Genomic DNA, 17,760 nt, shown 5'->3' on the forward strand with positions numbered 1-17,760 from the left:
CCTAACCTTATCCTTGAGACAGATTTTTACTTAGAGAGCATTCATTCAATACAATGACAAAATCACTATGAACATATTTAGGCTACTTCACACTATATTCAGTAATTTCAATAAAGTTTAATGCTTTCTTGACTAGCCTCGGACTTGCTAAACTCTTTTATTACCATCAGTATATAAAGTTTCCAGCAAGCTAGATGCTGTATTATATTAGGAAGTATTAAGGAAGAAAAAATACCTTGTTAGTGGAATTGATTTTTTCCTGGGATACAACAATGAGTTTTTCTGCAAAAAAAGATAAATTTTTAGTATAAAGCAAATAAAACCAACCAACCAGTAATTTTTGCTGCCTTTTCCTCTTGGTTCACTCGGTTCTCATCATCATCTTCATTATCTTCTTCAAAGTCATCTAGATTGCCAATGTCAGCTTGCTTCATACTCATCAAACTAGCCAAACTTTGCATGTCTTCATCCCTACATCAATGATAATACAGTTTATTAAATGAAATTGCCTAAAAAAAGATTGTTTCTTAAGAAAATAATATTAATATATTCCTTCTCTCTAAATGTTAACAAGACTTTTTAAACAGTTATACAAAACTACTGAATAATCTAAACATTCATTAATTTTTAAATTGTACATTTAATTAATAGAAAGCAAATGATTAACTAGTTAAATTCTGTGCTACGCATCTAAAATTTTCTTCATGGAGTTAAAGTATGGTTTTCTGATCATGAAGTTTGGAAACAAAAGCTTGTTTCATAAAATATCAGGACAGTTTGCAAAGCAGATGAAATCTAGACTTTAAAAATAACCAAACATGCAGAAGTAATTAGAATAGAAATTCTTAATATAAAGTCCAAGAATCCTTTTGGTTTTGTGGTAGGAGTAAAAAGAAGTGGTAAACCCTGTAAATTATATTTAAATCTTGTTTAAATGTGTATTTTTCTCAAAGGAGTTGAAACTTGCCAAAAGCTAAGAAACTACAGTAATCGAAAAAGCACTTGAAAGCCTAGGCTTTGTAAGAATTACATAATGGAAAATGGGTTAAATTTCCACCTTGGGTTAATTAAAGACCATACATTTGATAAAACGTAAAAATGATTTTTATCTTAAAGTATTTTAAATACAAACTTATATAGTGTACTGCTCAATATTAACTAACATAAGTTTTCTCGATTATTTTCACCTTTAATTTCAAATAAACTACAGTGAATGAAACATATTTCTAACATGATATGTACTAACTAAATTTCAATCTGGTATTCTTCCTCCAAATCCAAAAAGCGGCATTAAAACACTGTTTCTCATTTTACCACAATAAAAACAAAAGACACTTTTCTTTTGTAAAGTATGCTTGTTAACATTCACTTATCTTCTAAATATGATATGATTTTGCAGACTAAACTGGTTTTTTTAATTCTTCACACTTTATCTCATATAAGCTGAGAGTTAACAAAATAATTTCCCCTTTTCAAGACAAATTTAGTGACACAAAGTCTGTATGGGCAACAACAGTTGTATTACTTTATGTGAATGCCTTACAAACTGCTTTCCTATCACTAGGATATAATTTCAATATATAACAGTGTTCTTAAAATGTTAACTTGCTTAATTTTATCTCCTATAGTTGTGTCCTAAACATTTTCTTTGGGAAAGGTGAGCAGGCAACCAATGAGGAGATAGAGAGGTGGTTTAGGGTGTTCTGAGAACATACTTCACTCAAATTGATATTTAGTTTGACTGAATTTCCTCTCACCCAAATTCCCATGAATGGTGCTAAATCACTTACTGCTTCTGCCTAGTGGAAAGGAGTCCACCTTCAAAGAATCTTCTCTGATTATGTCTCTCTTCTTTCTCCGCTTCCTTTCTTTTCATTTTGGCTTGAACTTCAGGGTAAGGTCTTTATTTTTAACTTTTCAATATTTAAATCTATAATTTAAAGTCCTGAGATGAAAGACTAATTGCTTCCTGCACTGTCCCTCTACCTCACTCCCATAGAAGCCAACTTTGCAGAGAAGAGACTTGTTATCTACCAAGTCATTTGTAGATGAGTGCCAAACATCTCTTTTTGACTGACGCACAGAATCCAGTCTAATCAGTCAAATAGACATGGCCAATTATAGTAACCACTTTCCACTAGGTCAAACACATTCAGAAGTGTGATGCAGATTAGAATGAAATGCTCATTCTTCCTATCACCCTTTAAGTCTTAGGCACAGAATTTCTGTTTTCCTCTCAGTACTCCGAGTAGGTACTAACCCTTTCACTACACCCAAAACATACACTTACTGTTGATCTGACTGTATGGAACAACTAAGAGAAATGTTACTATTTTTTTTCCCTGCTCTAGGTATGTTCACCTCATTCTAACCAGTTAGAATTTTATTCTTTCAGGAGACTACAACTGGGTATAGGAATTATCTTTGTGCAATGCTATGCACTGCTTAAGAAGTGATATTTGCAAAAGATAATGGTTATAACAAACTGGTTATCTAAACTGTATTGTACATTTCCTGTACAATTTTTGAAAGGCTGAGCCAAAGAACATGAATTGGCAAAAGTTCCTTTAGTTCTTTCATTCCTCTTATCCTAAACTTTTCATTTTGGGTTCCCCTCATGTCTCAGCCACATCACACAGCTCTACAAAATGAATTGTGTACTTCAGAGTACAACTACTTACACTGAAGACACTGAAATATAAAACCTACTATAACCTGTAATACACATTTTAAATTTTTTTAAATTGCTAACGTCATTTTTATATTACTGTTCATTCTCTAGCGTCAAAAGAGACTATAAATAACAAGAAGTACATCTAATTCAGCTTCTGAAACAAAGAATGGCAAGAATGATTGGTATGTGGTATGATGTTCTCAACTGTTGCCAGTTTACTGAGACAAAAGCTATTTACCTACAATGTTTTCTTTAAAAAAAAACAAAACATACTTTGAAGCAGCTTATCTGACAAAAGAAACTTACGTGGCTTTTCCTTCCCGAAGGAAAATGCAAGATAATGAAAACTGAAGAGTGGCAGATACAACTTTCTTAGACAATGGCTTGAATTTTAATTTGACATCAGTCTGAGTTGGCATTGGGCTTGCATACTGTTTCATGTTGATGCTGGTGGTGGCAAGAGCTTTTCTTCGACCAGAAGGGGATTCCTGGAAGATAAAATTCATTACGTAATTTGGAGTTATTTACTTTATAGCCAAGTATCTTTGAATGTTATTTTAATAATTTGATTAAACAGCTGTTGAGACTTCCTTCTCCAATGAATTCCTATAACATAATACTGAAATAAAACTGTAATAAGGTTATATCACAACTTTCATATCTTTTTAAAAATTAATTTATTTTAATTGGAGGCTAATTACTTACAATATTTTGGTGGTGTTTGCCATATATCAACATGAATAAGCCACGGGTGTACACGTGTGTGTAAGGCAGAGAAAAATTGGAGATAACTGGCTCAGAGAAATAAGGGAAGACTAGAACAACCTTAAATATCTCAAGAAAGAAAAAGCAAGGAATGCAAACTAGGACAGAAAGTGTCCAGGTCTCCTGTAAAAAGAGGATCTAGCCCAAAGCTAGGTATCAAAGCATTAATACTCAACAATTGTTTTCCTTCCTTTAATTATATTTAATGTAACCTAAGGTTTCCAGGCTTCCCAGGGCTCTGTGGTAAAGAATCTGCTTATGATGCAGAAGACACAGGAGACACCGCGGGTTTGATACCTGGGTTGGGAAGATCCCCTGGAGGAGGGCATGGCAACCCACTCCAGTATTCTTGCCTGGAAAATCTCATGGACAGAGGAACCTGGCGGGCTACAGTCCACAGGGTTGCACAGAGTCAGACGCGACTTAAACAACTGAGCACACACGCAAGGTTTTCCTTAAAAAAAGGTTCTAGCACAAAGCTAGGTATCAAAAGCATTAATACTCAACAACTGTTTTCCCTCCTTCGATTATATTTAATATAACCTAATGACATCTGCCTACAATGCGGGAGACCTGGGTTCGATCCCTGGGTCGGGAAGATCTCCTGGAGAAGGAAATGGCAACCCACTCCAGTACTCTTGCCCGGAAAATCCTATGGACAGAGTAGCCTGGTAGGCTACACTCCATGGGGTCACAAAGAGTCGGACATGACTGAGTGACTTCACTTTCTTTTCTTTCTTTCTTAATGCTATTTCTTCTTTTTGAACCTTCAAATTTCTTAAAGAATCTCAGCCTCAGTGGCATTTCTACCTCGTTTTTTTCTACAGTCTCTGAATTCTTTATCTGTCCTGCACTTTGAGACTTAATTTTTCCCAGGATCTTTTCTGCTCGCTCCAGTCTAAAGTTCTCTCTTCCCCCCGCTAAGATGACATAAATCAAATTAGAAAGAGCTCATTTCTCTGACTGTATGTCTGTGGTAGACACTGCTAAATGACCCCAGCAGATCTCAACTCTTCTCCACACAGCTACTGTCAATTTACTAAAATTGGAACACAAAATGAAACCTATTTGCTATTAAAGATGCTTAATAGTCTATTAATAAACTATCTCATTCCAAAATTATTCTTTATAGCATAATAGCCTAGGAAAATAATGAAAACAGAACAACAATATAATGACTGGACATTAACTATGTTTAAGACATGGTGTCAATTCTGGAGAGATATAAAAATGAATAAGACATAATCTTTGACTATGTGTTCAAATGGTAAGGAGAAATCTTAAGACATAGAGTAATTAATAAATAATGTAAACCAGAACTCATATACCAGCAATCCTTGGGCTTTACTAGTCTGAGAGTTCAGACCTAAAATAAGATCTAATTTCTAAGCTGTGTGACTTTGAGTAAGTCAGTAAACTTTAGGCTTGGTAATTTTCCCTGTAAAATAAGGAGACCAGACAAAAATCCATTCAAGCTCTATAATGGTTTTCTACAAAATTACTCGATTTCCCAACCAAGGCAGGAGAAACTATCATTAACTTCTGAATTATTATTTAATAAATCTTTATTTGCCCTATGATTGTCAAACATGACTAAAATAAAGATATACTGCTGCTGCTGCTGCTAAGTCACTTCAGTCGTGTCCAACTCTGTGCGACCCCCATAGACGGCACCCCACTAGGCTCCCCCGTCCCTGGGATTCTCCAGGCAAGAACGCAGGAGTGGGTTGCCATTTCCTCCTCCAATACATGAAAGTGAAAGTGAAGTCGCTTAGTCGTGTCTGACTCTTCGCGACCCCACGGACTGCAGCCTATCAGGATCCTCTGTCTATGGGATTTTCCAGGCAAGAGTACTGGAGTGGGGTGCCATCGCCTTCTCCGAAAGATATACTAATTTAATCAAAATACTAAAATGGCCTTTCTTAAAAAATTGACATTTCTGCCAGCGGAACAAGTAAAAATGTAATGTAGCATCCCTAAAGAATACCTTGTTTTAAAAAGTGGTCTTATCTGTCATATTATGCACAGCAATATTACACAGAACTATTAGTGCATGTAGATACCTTATGAATGAATTTTAAAAATGCATCAAGCACTTGAGAAGGATTTCAGATCTCTCAGAAGAAACACTCAAGAATATGCAAATAACTTCAACTGAATCAAGTTGAACAGATGTGACTGTCCCAAACAATACAAATGTTCTTTCCCTGGTCGCTACTGTCAATCAAAGAATAAGATTAAGGTCCAAAGTTGTGACAATGTGCAAAATGAAAAACTATGATCTGAGAGTATCAATTTATTACACTGATATGAACAATAATCTCTCATTGTACCTTTAGAATAGCTAACTACTACTACTACATAAAATATAGGATTTAAAGCCTCTGTTTGGAAAGCGTGACATACAAATTGCTACATATTATTTTCATATTTGTTAAACAAATCTATTTCACAAAATATAACATTGATCCCTTAAAAGTAATTATTTAATTTTATAACCAAATAATCAAACTATAAAAATTAAGATAACTTGGAAATGTACATAATTTTGAAAGCCTAGTTTAAGGATGATTCCTGCAAAATCTAGAGTTTTGATGATTAACATCCTATTGCTTTCATTATTGCTCAGCAATAATGAAATCAGCCCTTTGTAAGGTCTGGGCAGGTAAGCAGAACAGAACTCTTTTGAGTCTACAGTGTCCGTTTCTAATATTAACACAGGATCTCACTTAGAGCCTGTATCCTTGATAGGAAAGGGGGCCTAAGTGATGTTTTCATAATTCTTTACCCAACTCAGTCATTGTTTTCCTCTTTCAAATTAGCTGTCATAGAAAATACATTTTTTACCAGAACAATAATGAGAAAAACATAAGGATCTTCAATGGCTCTACTCCAGCTCTGTGAATCTTCACTTTTTATAACCATTAGGCCTATATCTGTATCCACCACTCAAGAACAGTATCATTGTTATCATCAGTTTTATAGAGAAGAATAAAATAACTGATTACATTGCTATATGTCTTTTGTATCCTATACGAAAGGAAAGGAAAGTGAAGTCACTCAGTCGTGTCCAACTCTTTGCAACCCCATGGACTGCAGCCTACCAGGCTCCTCCGTCCATGGGATTTTCCAGGCAAGAATACTGGAGTGGGTTGCCATTTCCTTCTCCAGGAGACCGTCCCCACCCAGGTATTGAACCTGGGTCTCCTGCATTGTAGGCAGACGCTTTACCATCTGAGCCACCAGGGAAATCCATTTGTATCCTATAGTCCTTCCTTAAAGGACTAGGGGTCAGCCTGGCAGAGAGACTTTAGAGAGAATTACTATTATTACTGTCAAAGTCCCAATGCTATTTCATTTCACATGAAGGCTGGACAAGAGGAGAAAAACAAAGGAAAAAAAATAGTAAAAGGAACCCTTAGAGAAAGGAAGTTAGATGACTGAAGTCAGTAAGAAGGGAATGTTTATATATAAACATTCAGCCAAGTTTCTGACTCTGGGCCTAAGCTATTTATGTGTGAATCTGGCAGTATTTGGGGAATTATTTCAACATCCATAAAGCATAAGTTCTTATTCAGTGTTCATCAAAAAAATAAAACTAGGCCAGCTTTAGATAATTTAAATACCTGGATCCTACCCCAAGAGATGCTAAACTAGAGATGGCTCAGGAATCTGTGGCATTTCTAAAAATAAGTACCTCCCCTCCCAATTCCCATCTTGACCCTCTCATAAGCCCATCTCTTCTATTAAGTGATTCTGATCCAGTTAATCTAAAATCATACTTTCAGAAATATTTCCCCTAAGGAAATTACTAAAGGAAACTTAATCTCATTTTTCATAACTATTCTGTCATAAAAACGACTTAGCCTATATATTTCCATTTCTTTGAAATCTACATTACTATAGTTGTAATCACACAAACCTGGATTAGAACATGACCAGCATGTATTCTCTGGCTGATCTTTGGTATATTTCTTCACGTATCTGAGCTTCAGTTTCCCACACTCTCAGATTGGTGAGTATTTTCAAAAGCTGGACAATACCAAGTGTTAATGAGGATGAGGGACAATGTAAATTCTCTTAACACTACAGGACAGAGCTTCAGTTGATATAGCCATTTTGGAAAGCAATTTAACATTACCTTGTAAAGTTGAACAATGAATACCTTATCAATAGTTCTCATCCTAGAAATATGCCCTAAATAAATTCTTGGCAGTAATATATGAAAATACTTAGTAGAGTTTTTAGCATATAGCAATGTTTAATAAACAGTATTTATTATTAATATTCATGGACTATTTTACCTGGCTTATTACATTAATATTAATGTAATATTATAAGTAGTCCACCTAGATTCACCAATCTTGAAATTGTTACCAAAATGCAAGTTCATGTGCCTGGTGCACCGTGAAGCCAAACAATACCAGAACACCAGAGTTTGGAACAGAGAAAGGTTTACTGAGGGCCATGCAAGCATATGTATGGCTCATGCCTTAAAAACCCTAAACTCCCTGAAAGCTTTCAGCAAAACCCTTTTATAAGAAAGGTAAGGGAGGGGCATGGTTAAGTTGTTGCACACTTCTTGGTGTCAGATCCTTTGCTCTTGAGGTCAGGTCATGGTCAGGTAACGATGTTCTTGTAAACCTCCACCAAACAAACGTTATTCTCTGTTCTGACAAGAAAGGGCAAGTTCCCAAGGCACAACTCTCACCCTCTGAGGTCTGGATCCTAACTGATGAGGCAGATCTCAGTTGGTGGCTCCCTCAAGGCCAGGTCCCCAGACCCTATCCAGCTGTCATTGCTGAGGGAGCCAGAAGCCCAGGGCCCAACTGGCCCTCAGGCTCCTTAGGCCACCCAAATGGTGGAGGGGAGGAGCCAGGTCCCGAAGACTGCATCCTATGCAGACTGCCACTGCCATTTGGCCACACAGGCAGGGATGGAGGAGAGGTTCACCACTGCTTCAAGGCCCAGGCCTGGCCAGTGGGTGGCCTTGGCGAGGGCTCTGGAGCCCAGCAGGACAGCCCTTGGGCTGTTTCTTGGGCCCTCCAGTTCACACCCTGACCCGAGGCCAGGTGAGCTAGAGGGCCCTGGGTAGAAAACCAGGATCTGTCTCTTTCTTCACTCTCCACATGACGACCACTACTCTGCTGACCATTGGCTGAATGCCCCTAGCCCCACTAATGGTCATTCATTGACAGCTGCTTGCTTGGGGGAGGGGCCCACTGCAGCACTGACCAATGGCTGAGAAGGACCACTAACAGTCACTCATTGACAGCTGGTCACTTGGGGGAGGGGCCATTGAAGCACCAACCAATGACTGAGCAGAAACACTAACACAGTCGTTCACTGACAGTTGGTCACTTGGGAGAGGGGCCCATTGCAGCACCGACCAATGGCTGAGCAGGACCACTAATGGTCCTGCAGTAATCACTGCCTGGTAACAGGTGTGGGGTAATGGCCACTTGCTAAGGGCTGTGCACAGCCATGCTCTATTACAAAATGAGGAAAATAAATAAAGCGTAACTCAATGATTGCTTGAAAGTATAATGTAGTTACTTTACTAAAATTCATGCAAAGACCCCCCCGACATTCTTACCAAACCTGAAATGAATACCTCGGTGTACTCTCATTGGTATTCAAGTCCTAACAATACAAGCAACAGGTGAATAAATGTTTTCTCTGTACAGCATAAGAGGGAAAAGATTTATAATAACTTTTCTAATTAGGAATGAACTGGTTATAAAGCGAATAAATATAGTCTCACAAGACTTAAGACTTCTTTACAAATATTTTTTAAACAAGGTAGATTTTACCAAAATAAAAAAAGAAACAAATAGTAAATCTTACTACACCCTCCTAAAACTAACAATACATAACATAATGATAGCAGGACACATAGTTAAGTGTAAGAAGTTGGACAAATCTTTTGTCCAAATTATTCAAGTTAGGGTCTTCTTACAGAATAGCTCATTATGAATCTCAAAATAAATATAATTAATATAATGCCTCTTGTGTTATATTTGACTGATTTTCTCTACCTATTAAAATGTGACAGTAAACCATCTGCTAGAAATTCAACTTTCTCCCATGTAAGGAGAGAAGGATCTTACTTAGATTTTATGATTGTTCAGAGATTTATTACAAAAAATGTTCTAAAAATTCTGTCAAGTATTACACCTTATTATCAGGTTTTTTACAACACACTGAAAATTAAACTAATGACATTATCATTTGAGAGTTTTTAAAAAAATTTTTGAAATACATCACACACACTAAAGTAAAAAACATACAAGTACTACTTAACGAATAGTAAAATGAACAATGAGAGTGAAAAAGCTGGCTCAAATATCAGCTTTCAAAAAGCTAAGATCATGGCATCTGGTCCCATCACTTCATGGCAGGTGGATTCTTATCCATTGTATCACCAGGCAAGTCTCATTAAGTTCTTGATATTTATCCATGATGATGTCAGTTCAGTTCAGTCACTCAGTCGTGTCCAACTCTTTGTGACCCCATGAACCACAGGACACCAGGCCTCCCTGTCCATCACTAGCTCCCGGAGTTTACCCAAACTCATGTCCATTGAGTCGGTGATGCCATGCAACCATCTCATCCTCTGTCCCCTTCTCCTCCTGCCTTCAATCTTTTCCAGCATCAGGGTCTTTTCAAATGAGTCAACTCTTCACAACACGTGGCCAAAGCATTGGAGTTTCAGCTTCAACATCAGTTCTTCCAATGAACACTCAGGACTGATCTCCTTTAGGATGGACTGGTCGGATCTCCTTGAAGTCCAAGGGACTCTCAAGAGTCTTCTCCAACACCACAGTTCAAAAGCATCAAATCTTTGGCACTCAAGCTTTCTTTATAGTCCAACTCTCACATCCATATATGACTATTGGAAAAACCATAGCCTTGACTAGACAGACCTTTGTTGGCAAAGTTATGTCTCTGCTTTTAAATATGCTGTCTAGGTTGGTCATATCTTCCCTTCCAAGGAGTAAGCGACTTTTAATTTCATGGCTGCAGTCACCATCTGCAGTGATTTTGGAGCCCAGAAAAATAAAGTCAGCCACTGTTTCCCCATCTATTTGCAATGAAATGATGGGACTGGATGCCATGATCTTAGTTTTCTGAATGTTGAGCTTTAAGCCAACTTTTTCACTCTCCTCTTTCACTGTCATCAAGAGGCTTTTTAGTTCTTCTTCACTTTCTGCCATAAGGGTGGTGTCATCCACATATCTGAGGTTATTGATATTTCTCCGGGCAATCTTGATTCCAGCTTGTGTTTCCTCCAGCCCAGCGTTTCTCATGATGTACTCTGCATATAAGTTAAATAAGCAGGGTGACGATATACAGCCTTGACGTACTCCTTTTCCTATTTGGAACCAGTCTGTTGTTCCATGTCCAGTTCTAACTGTTGCTTCCTGACCTGCATACAGATTTCTCAAGAGGCAGGTCAGGTGGTCTAGTATTCCCATCTTTTTCAGAATTTTCCACAGTTTATTGTGATCCACACAGAACCCCATTAACCCCATGAACATGGTGATGTGTAAAACTGTAATTCATTAAATTTCATTGTTCCTAGTATTTTATTACATGAATACCCTACAGTTTACCTATCCATTTTACTGTTGATGAACATGGTTGCTTGAGGTTTATTTATTTATCTGGAATTAAAAACAAAGCTCTCAGTATTATTACGTCTATAAATAAACACTCAAGAAGGAAATGGCAACCCACTCCAGTATTCCTTCCTGGAGAATCCAATTGACAGAGGAGCCTGGCAGGCTATAGTCTGACTAAACCACCATATATACACTACTATGTGTAAAATAGATAGCTGGCAGGAAGCTGTATATCATAAGGAGCTCAAATTGGTGTTTTGTGATGACCTAGAGGGACAAGATGGGGGTGGATGGGAGGGAGGCTTAAGTGAGAGGGGATATATGTATACACATGGCTGATTCACACTGCTGTACAACAGAAACTAACACAATACTGTAAAACAACTATATTCCAATAAAAAATATTCTTATGTCTACATCCTCATGCACACACATAAGAATTCACCTAGCACATATTTCTAGAATGGGTCACGGGATATGTTCATGTTCAACTTTACCAGAAAATGTCAAATTGTAATCCAAAGTGGCTTTATTAATTTACAGTCCCTAAGTGTTTCCATTGCTCCACATTTACCAACACTTGGAATTTTCTTTCTTTCTCATTTTCACCAATCTGAGATAATTAAATATTACCTCATTCCATTTTCACCAATCTGAGATGATTAAATATTACCTCATTATAGTCTTAATTGCATTCCCCTGATTACTAATGCATCGATTATCCTTTCATAGTTTACTGGCCACATGTTTCCTCTTCCGTGAAATCTTTTATACTTTTTCTTACCATGCTTTTTATCTTTTGGTTACTGACTAATTACATATGCATTCTGGTACTGAATACATGTTGAGCACAATCACTTATATGCACTACAAACATCTTCTTTCAGTTTTTAGCTTGTATTTTCACTCTCTGTGGAATCTTTCAAATGAATCCAATTTCAAAGTCAGCCTCTTCCTTTATGGTTTGTGGGTTTGCATTTTGTTTGAGAAAATCTTCCCAACTCTGAGGTTATAAAGCTTTCTCCCCACTTGTTTAAAACTTTTATACCTCTGCTTTCATATTTAAGAGTCATTGCCACATGGAATTAATTTTTGTGTAAGTTTTCAGATAGGAATCCAATTTCCTTTTTTAAAAAATCATTGATAAATAAGTATCATGGCACAGTTTATTAAATAGTCCATATATATGCCTCCTTTCCCCTACCTACAATGCCCACTCTACAAAAAATCTTGTTTGCATATACAGGTCAATGATCGATCATTCTGTACCACTAGCCAACTGTTCGAACCTCACAAGACAATATTGCCTTAATTACCAAAGCTTTATCTTTTGGAATAATTTAAGATTTTTTAAACCTTGAATTTATGGCAGAATAATGTAGTATATTAGTAAATTTTCTAAAATTAAAGGAACTCCACATTTCTGGAAAACATTTTTTAAAAATCCAAAATTATGTGAGCCTGTTTCCTCTCAGGGAGGGTTTCTAATTACTGATACAATTTCTTTAATGATTACAGAAGCATTCAAGCCATTCAGATGTACAATGCCTTCCTAAATCAGTTTAGATAAGTATCCTACCTCTGCTTAGAATTTACACTTTTTACCCAATATTTCATATTTAGTGTCATAAAACTATTTAAAATATCTTTTTACTATTTTAATCTCAGCAGAATTTATAGTTTTGTACATTTCTTTATTCACAGTACTAATTGTGCCTTCTCACACTCTTTTGTTCCTAGATAAAGCTTGCTATAAGTTGTCTCTTTCAACAGGCTTTCCAAATCATCTAGCTTTCTTGATCCTTTGGAGTGAATGTATATTTCTATTTCAGCAGTTTCTGCTAATCTTCATTATTTCCTTCCTCCTGTTTTCCATGGTATATTGTTATAACTTCTGAATCCTGAGCATCTCTTCTTTCCTAATGTAAGCATTTAAGACTATGTATTTCTCTAAGCATTGCTTTAAATATGTCTCACATTTTAGTATGAATTATTTTTGTTATTCTGTAAATATTTTCTAATCTGAATTTCATTATAAGTTTTTTGATTCTCAAGATGCTTATAAACTTTTTTCTTCTATATGGAGTCTTTCCACTTATCTTTATGTAATGACTACTGTCTAATTGATGTAGGGTCACAGAATACAGTCTTTATAATGTTAATTTCCAAAATTTATTAAGACAGGCTTTATGGCCTGACTTATGATCAATTTTTGTAATTGTTCATGGGCCTTTAAAAGTATTTAACTGGTATGCATACACTGCCGTCCACTTTCACAACAGGATCATTTTTAAGCAAAGTCACCTATTTCACCAGATCACTGTATTTCCTTATGTGATAAGGACCAAGCAGAGGAGTAGAAATTTCAAATATGAGGTCATGGAACATTTCCTAAAGGACACAAATCAAGAAATAAAGTGAAAAAATCAAGAAGCTGTTCACAGACTTTGTGACAGGCTCCCTTTCCCCCTTCAAACACAACTTTCTTTTATTTTAGGATTATCTCTTATAAATAGCATATATCCAGGAAATTTTTGAATCTAGTCTGATAATCTCTTTTACGGGAGAGTTTAGATGAATGGTTCTCAAGTGTTTTTATCTCAAGACCCTTTTACATGCTTTAATTGAGAACTACAAAGAGCTTTTGTTTGTGTGGGTTATACCTATCAATATTTTCCCTATTAAAAATTAAATATCAGAAATTTTAAAAATATTTCATTCACTCAAACATAATTAATAAACGTGTTAACAGATTTTTATGAAGAATAAATATAGTTTCTTTTTTAAAACTTTATTTTTTTGTGAGCATTTTAGGTGTACAACAAAACTGAGAGGGAAGTAAAGAGATTTTCCATATATTCCCTGCTCCTACACAGGCATAGCCTACCCTATTATCAACATCACCCACCAGAATGGTACATTGTTTACCACAGATGAACCTCCATTGACATATCATAATCACCCAAAATCCATACTTTACTTTAGGGTTCACTTGTGGTCTGTACATTCTATTAATTTGGACAAATTTATAATGAATCATATAGCTACACTATGATATACAGGGTATTTCACGGCCCTAATCATCATCTGTGTTCTGCTTATTCATCTCCTCCACTCCCCACCCCTGGCAACCAACAATCTTTTCACTGTCTCCATAGTTTTGCCTTTTCCAGAACATCAATTAGTTGCTATCATACCGTATGTAGCCTTTTCAAATTGGCTTCTTTCATTTAGTAATATGCATTTAAGGCTCCTCCATGGCTTTTCTTTTTAACGCTGAATAATATTCTATTGTCGATATGTACCACAGTTTATCCATTCATCTACTGAAGAACATCTTGGTTGCTTCAAGTTTTGGCAATTATGAATAAAGTTGCTATAAACATCCATGTGCAGGTTTTTGTGTGGACAACGGTTTTCATTTCGTTTGGGTAAATATCAAGGAGTGTGATTGCTGGATCATATGGTAAGAGTATGCTTCATTTTGTAAGAAAGTGCCAAACTGTACCAAGGTGGCTGTATCATTTTGCATTCCCACCAGCAATGCATGAGAGTCCCCGTTGCTCCACATGCTCTCCATACTGTGAGTGTGACAGATTTTGGCCATTCTAATAGGTGTGTGGTAGTATCTCATTGCTTTAATTTGCATTTCCCTAATAACATATGATGTGGAGCATTTTTTCATAAGCCTATTTGCTATCTGTATGTCTTATGTATGGATGTGAGAGCTGGACCATAAAAAAGGCTGAGTGCCAAAGAATTGATGCTTTTGAACTGAGGTGCTGCAGAAGACTCTTGAAAGTCCCTTGTATTGCAAGGATATCAAACTAGTCAATCTTAAAAAGAAATCAACTCTGAATATTCTCTGGAAAGACTGATGCTGAAGCTGAAGCTCCAACACTTGGGCCACCTGCTATGAAGAGTTGACTCACTGGAAAAGACCTGGATACTGGAAAAGATTGAAGGCAAAAGGAGAAGCAGATGGCAGAGCATGAGATGGTTAGATAGCACCATGGACTCAATGGACATGCAATTAAGCAAACTCCAGGAGACACTGGAGGATAGAGGAAACTGGTATGCTGCATTCCATGGGGTCACAAAGAGTTGTACATGACTTAGTAAGTTAAGAAGAAGAACAACAACAACAACAAAAATATCTTCTTTGCGGAGGTGTCTCCTTTGCCCCATTTTTTGAATTGAGTTTGCTTATCTTCTTACTTGGAGAAGGCAATGGCACCCCACTCCAGTACTCTTGCCTGGAAAATCCCATGGATGGAGGAGCCTGGTAGGCTACAGTCCATGGGATCGCTAAGAGTTGGATGCAACTGAGCGACTTCACTTTCACTTTTCACTTTCATGCATTGGAGAAGGAAATGGCAATCCACTCCAGTGTTCTTGCCTGGAGAATTCCAGGGACGGGGAAGCCTGGTGGGCTGCTGTCTATGGGGTCGCACAGAGTCGGACACGACTGAAGCGACTTAGCAGCAGCAGCATCTTCTTACTGTTCTTTATATATTTGGACAACAGTACTTTATCACATGTGTCTTTTGCAAATATTTTGTTTGTGATTTGTCTTCTCATTCTCTTGACACTGTCTTTAGCAAAACAAGAGCTTTCAATTTTGATGAAGTCCAGTTTATCCATTATTTCTTTCATGAATCATACCTTTGGTGTCATATCTAAAAAGATATCATCCTGCCCAAGGTCATATAGGTTTTCTCCTGTGTAATCATCTCAGGGTTTTATTGTTTTGCATTTTACATTTCAGTCTATGATCCACTTGAGTTAATTTTTATGGAGGGTGTATATTTTCTGTCTAGATCTATATATTTGGAAATGGATATCCAGTTGTTCCAGCACCATGAAAGGATTATCTTTGTTCTGTGTCGCTCCTTTGTCACAGACCAGTTGACTACATGTATGAGGGCCTTTTTCTGGGCTCTCTATTCTTTTCCAATGATTATTTGTCTAATCCGTTATCAATATCACACTGTCTTGACTGCTATAGCTTTGTAGTAAGCCTTGAATTCAGGTAGTGTTGGTATTCCAACTTTGTTCTTTTTCACTACTATGTTGGTCTTTGCCTCTCCATATAATTTTATAATCAGTTTGTTGATATCCATAATATAACTTGCTGATATTTTCATTGGGATTGCCTTGAATCTATAGATCAAGTTGGAAAGAAGTGACATCTTGACAATATTCAGTCTTTCTATTCTTGAACATGGAGTATTTCTCAACTTTAGTTCTTTGATTTTGTTCATCAGAGTTTTGTAGTGTTCCTCATATAGGTCGTGTACATATTTTGTTAGATTTGTTGCTAAGTGTTTCATTTGGAGGATGCTAATATAAATGGAATTATGCTTTTAGTTTCAAATTCCCTTTGTTAAATGTTAGTATATAGGAAAATAAATTACTTTTATATATAAACCTTGTATCCTGCAACCTTGCTATAACAACTTATTAGTTGTAGGCGATTTTTTGTTGATTCTTTCAGATTTTCTACATAGATGATCACGTATTCTGTGAACAAAGTTTTATATCTTCCTTCCCAATCTGTATACTTTTAATTTCCTTGTCCTCTCTTATTGCATCAGCAAGGACTTCATTATGATGTTGGAAAGAAGCAGTGAAAGGGGACATCTTTGCTTTGTACTGGATCTTGGTGGGAAAGCTTTGAGTTTCTCACCATCAAGTATGATGTTAGCTATAGGGTTTTTGTAGATATTCTTTATTTAGTTCAGGAAGTTCCCCTCTATTCCTAGCTAGCTGAGAGTTTTTATCATTAATGGCTGATAAGTGTTAGTCGCTCAGTCGTGCCAAACTCTGCGACCCCATGGACTGCAGCCCACCAGATGCCTCTGGCCATGAGATTTTCCAGGCAAGGATACTGGAGTGGGTTGCCTTTTCCTTCTCCAGGGGATCTTCCCAACCCAGGGATCGAACCCGGGTCTCCTGCACTGCAGGCAGATTCTTTACCATAAGACTGAGCTACAAGGGAAGCTCATAATGGCTGATGGATTCTATTAAATGCTTTTTCTGCATCTATTGATATACTCATGTGGATTTTTCTTTTTTAATCTGTTGGTGTGGTGAATTACATCAACTGATTTCAGATGCTGAATCAGGTCTGCATACCTGAGATAAAACCTATTTGATGGTGGTATATAATTCTTTTTATACTTGGGTTCAATTTGCTAATATTTTGCTTAATATTTTTATATCTATGTTTAAAAGAGCAATTAGTACGTAGATTCTTTTCTTAGTCATGTCCTTGTTTGGTTTGGTCATAGAGTAATGCTACCCTCATAGAATAAGTTAAGAAATATTCTCTCTGTGCCTACCCTCTGAAAGACACTGTAGAGAATTGGTGTAATTTCTCCCTTAACTGTTTGGTAGAATTCCTTAGTGATTTCATATAGGCCTGTTACTTTCTGTATACTCTCTATACAAAATGATTTAATGAGAAGACTGTCACTGTTTTACACGTTTACAAATGTCTTAATGTGTAAATGTCTCTAAAATCTCTCTGTGCTAAGTCACTTCAGTCATGTCTGGCTCTTTGTGACCCTATGGCCTATAGTCTGCCAGGCTCCTCTGTCCATGGGATTCTCCAGGGAAGAATACCAGAGTGGACTGCCATGTCCTCCTCCGGGGGATCTTCCCAAAATCTCTCTAGTGTACAGTTAGCAGACA

General features: G+C 36.8%; 1 protein-coding gene and 1 non-coding gene across 51 annotated transcripts in view; both read right to left on the reverse strand.

The window, feature by feature from the left end:
- EHBP1 (EH domain binding protein 1) overlaps window positions 1–17,760 on the reverse strand; it is a 392,290-nt gene that overhangs the window by 218,149 nt on the left and 156,381 nt on the right. For 48 of the 50 annotated variants that reach the window (XR_014081759.1, XR_014081760.1, XR_014081758.1 and 45 more), the window contains 2 exons: window positions 2,981–3,162; window positions 332–471 (listed from right to left, as the gene is read on the reverse strand). Coding sequence is in view for 47 of the 50 variants with exons in the window: in XM_081588411.1 (XP_081444537.1) it covers window positions 332–471; window positions 2,981–3,162 (322 nt within the window). In the remaining 3 variants the exon portion in view is untranslated. Of the gene's footprint in view, window positions 1–331; window positions 472–2,980; window positions 3,163–7,361; window positions 7,472–8,150; window positions 8,652–17,760 lie in introns of those variants that run through there. The other 2 variants (XM_081588432.1, XM_081588425.1) reach the window with 2 other exon arrangements.
- On the reverse strand, window positions 6,617–6,688 carry TRNAC-ACA (transfer RNA cysteine (anticodon ACA)). The gene has a single exon. It is a non-coding gene; the product is annotated as a tRNA-Cys (tRNA).

This window comes from Giraffa tippelskirchi, chromosome 4 (genome assembly GCF_054371585.1).
Source record: "Giraffa tippelskirchi isolate mGirTip1 chromosome 4, T2T-mGirTip1v1.2.pri, whole genome shotgun sequence".
Classification (NCBI taxonomy): domain Eukaryota; kingdom Metazoa; phylum Chordata; class Mammalia; order Artiodactyla; family Giraffidae; genus Giraffa; species Giraffa tippelskirchi.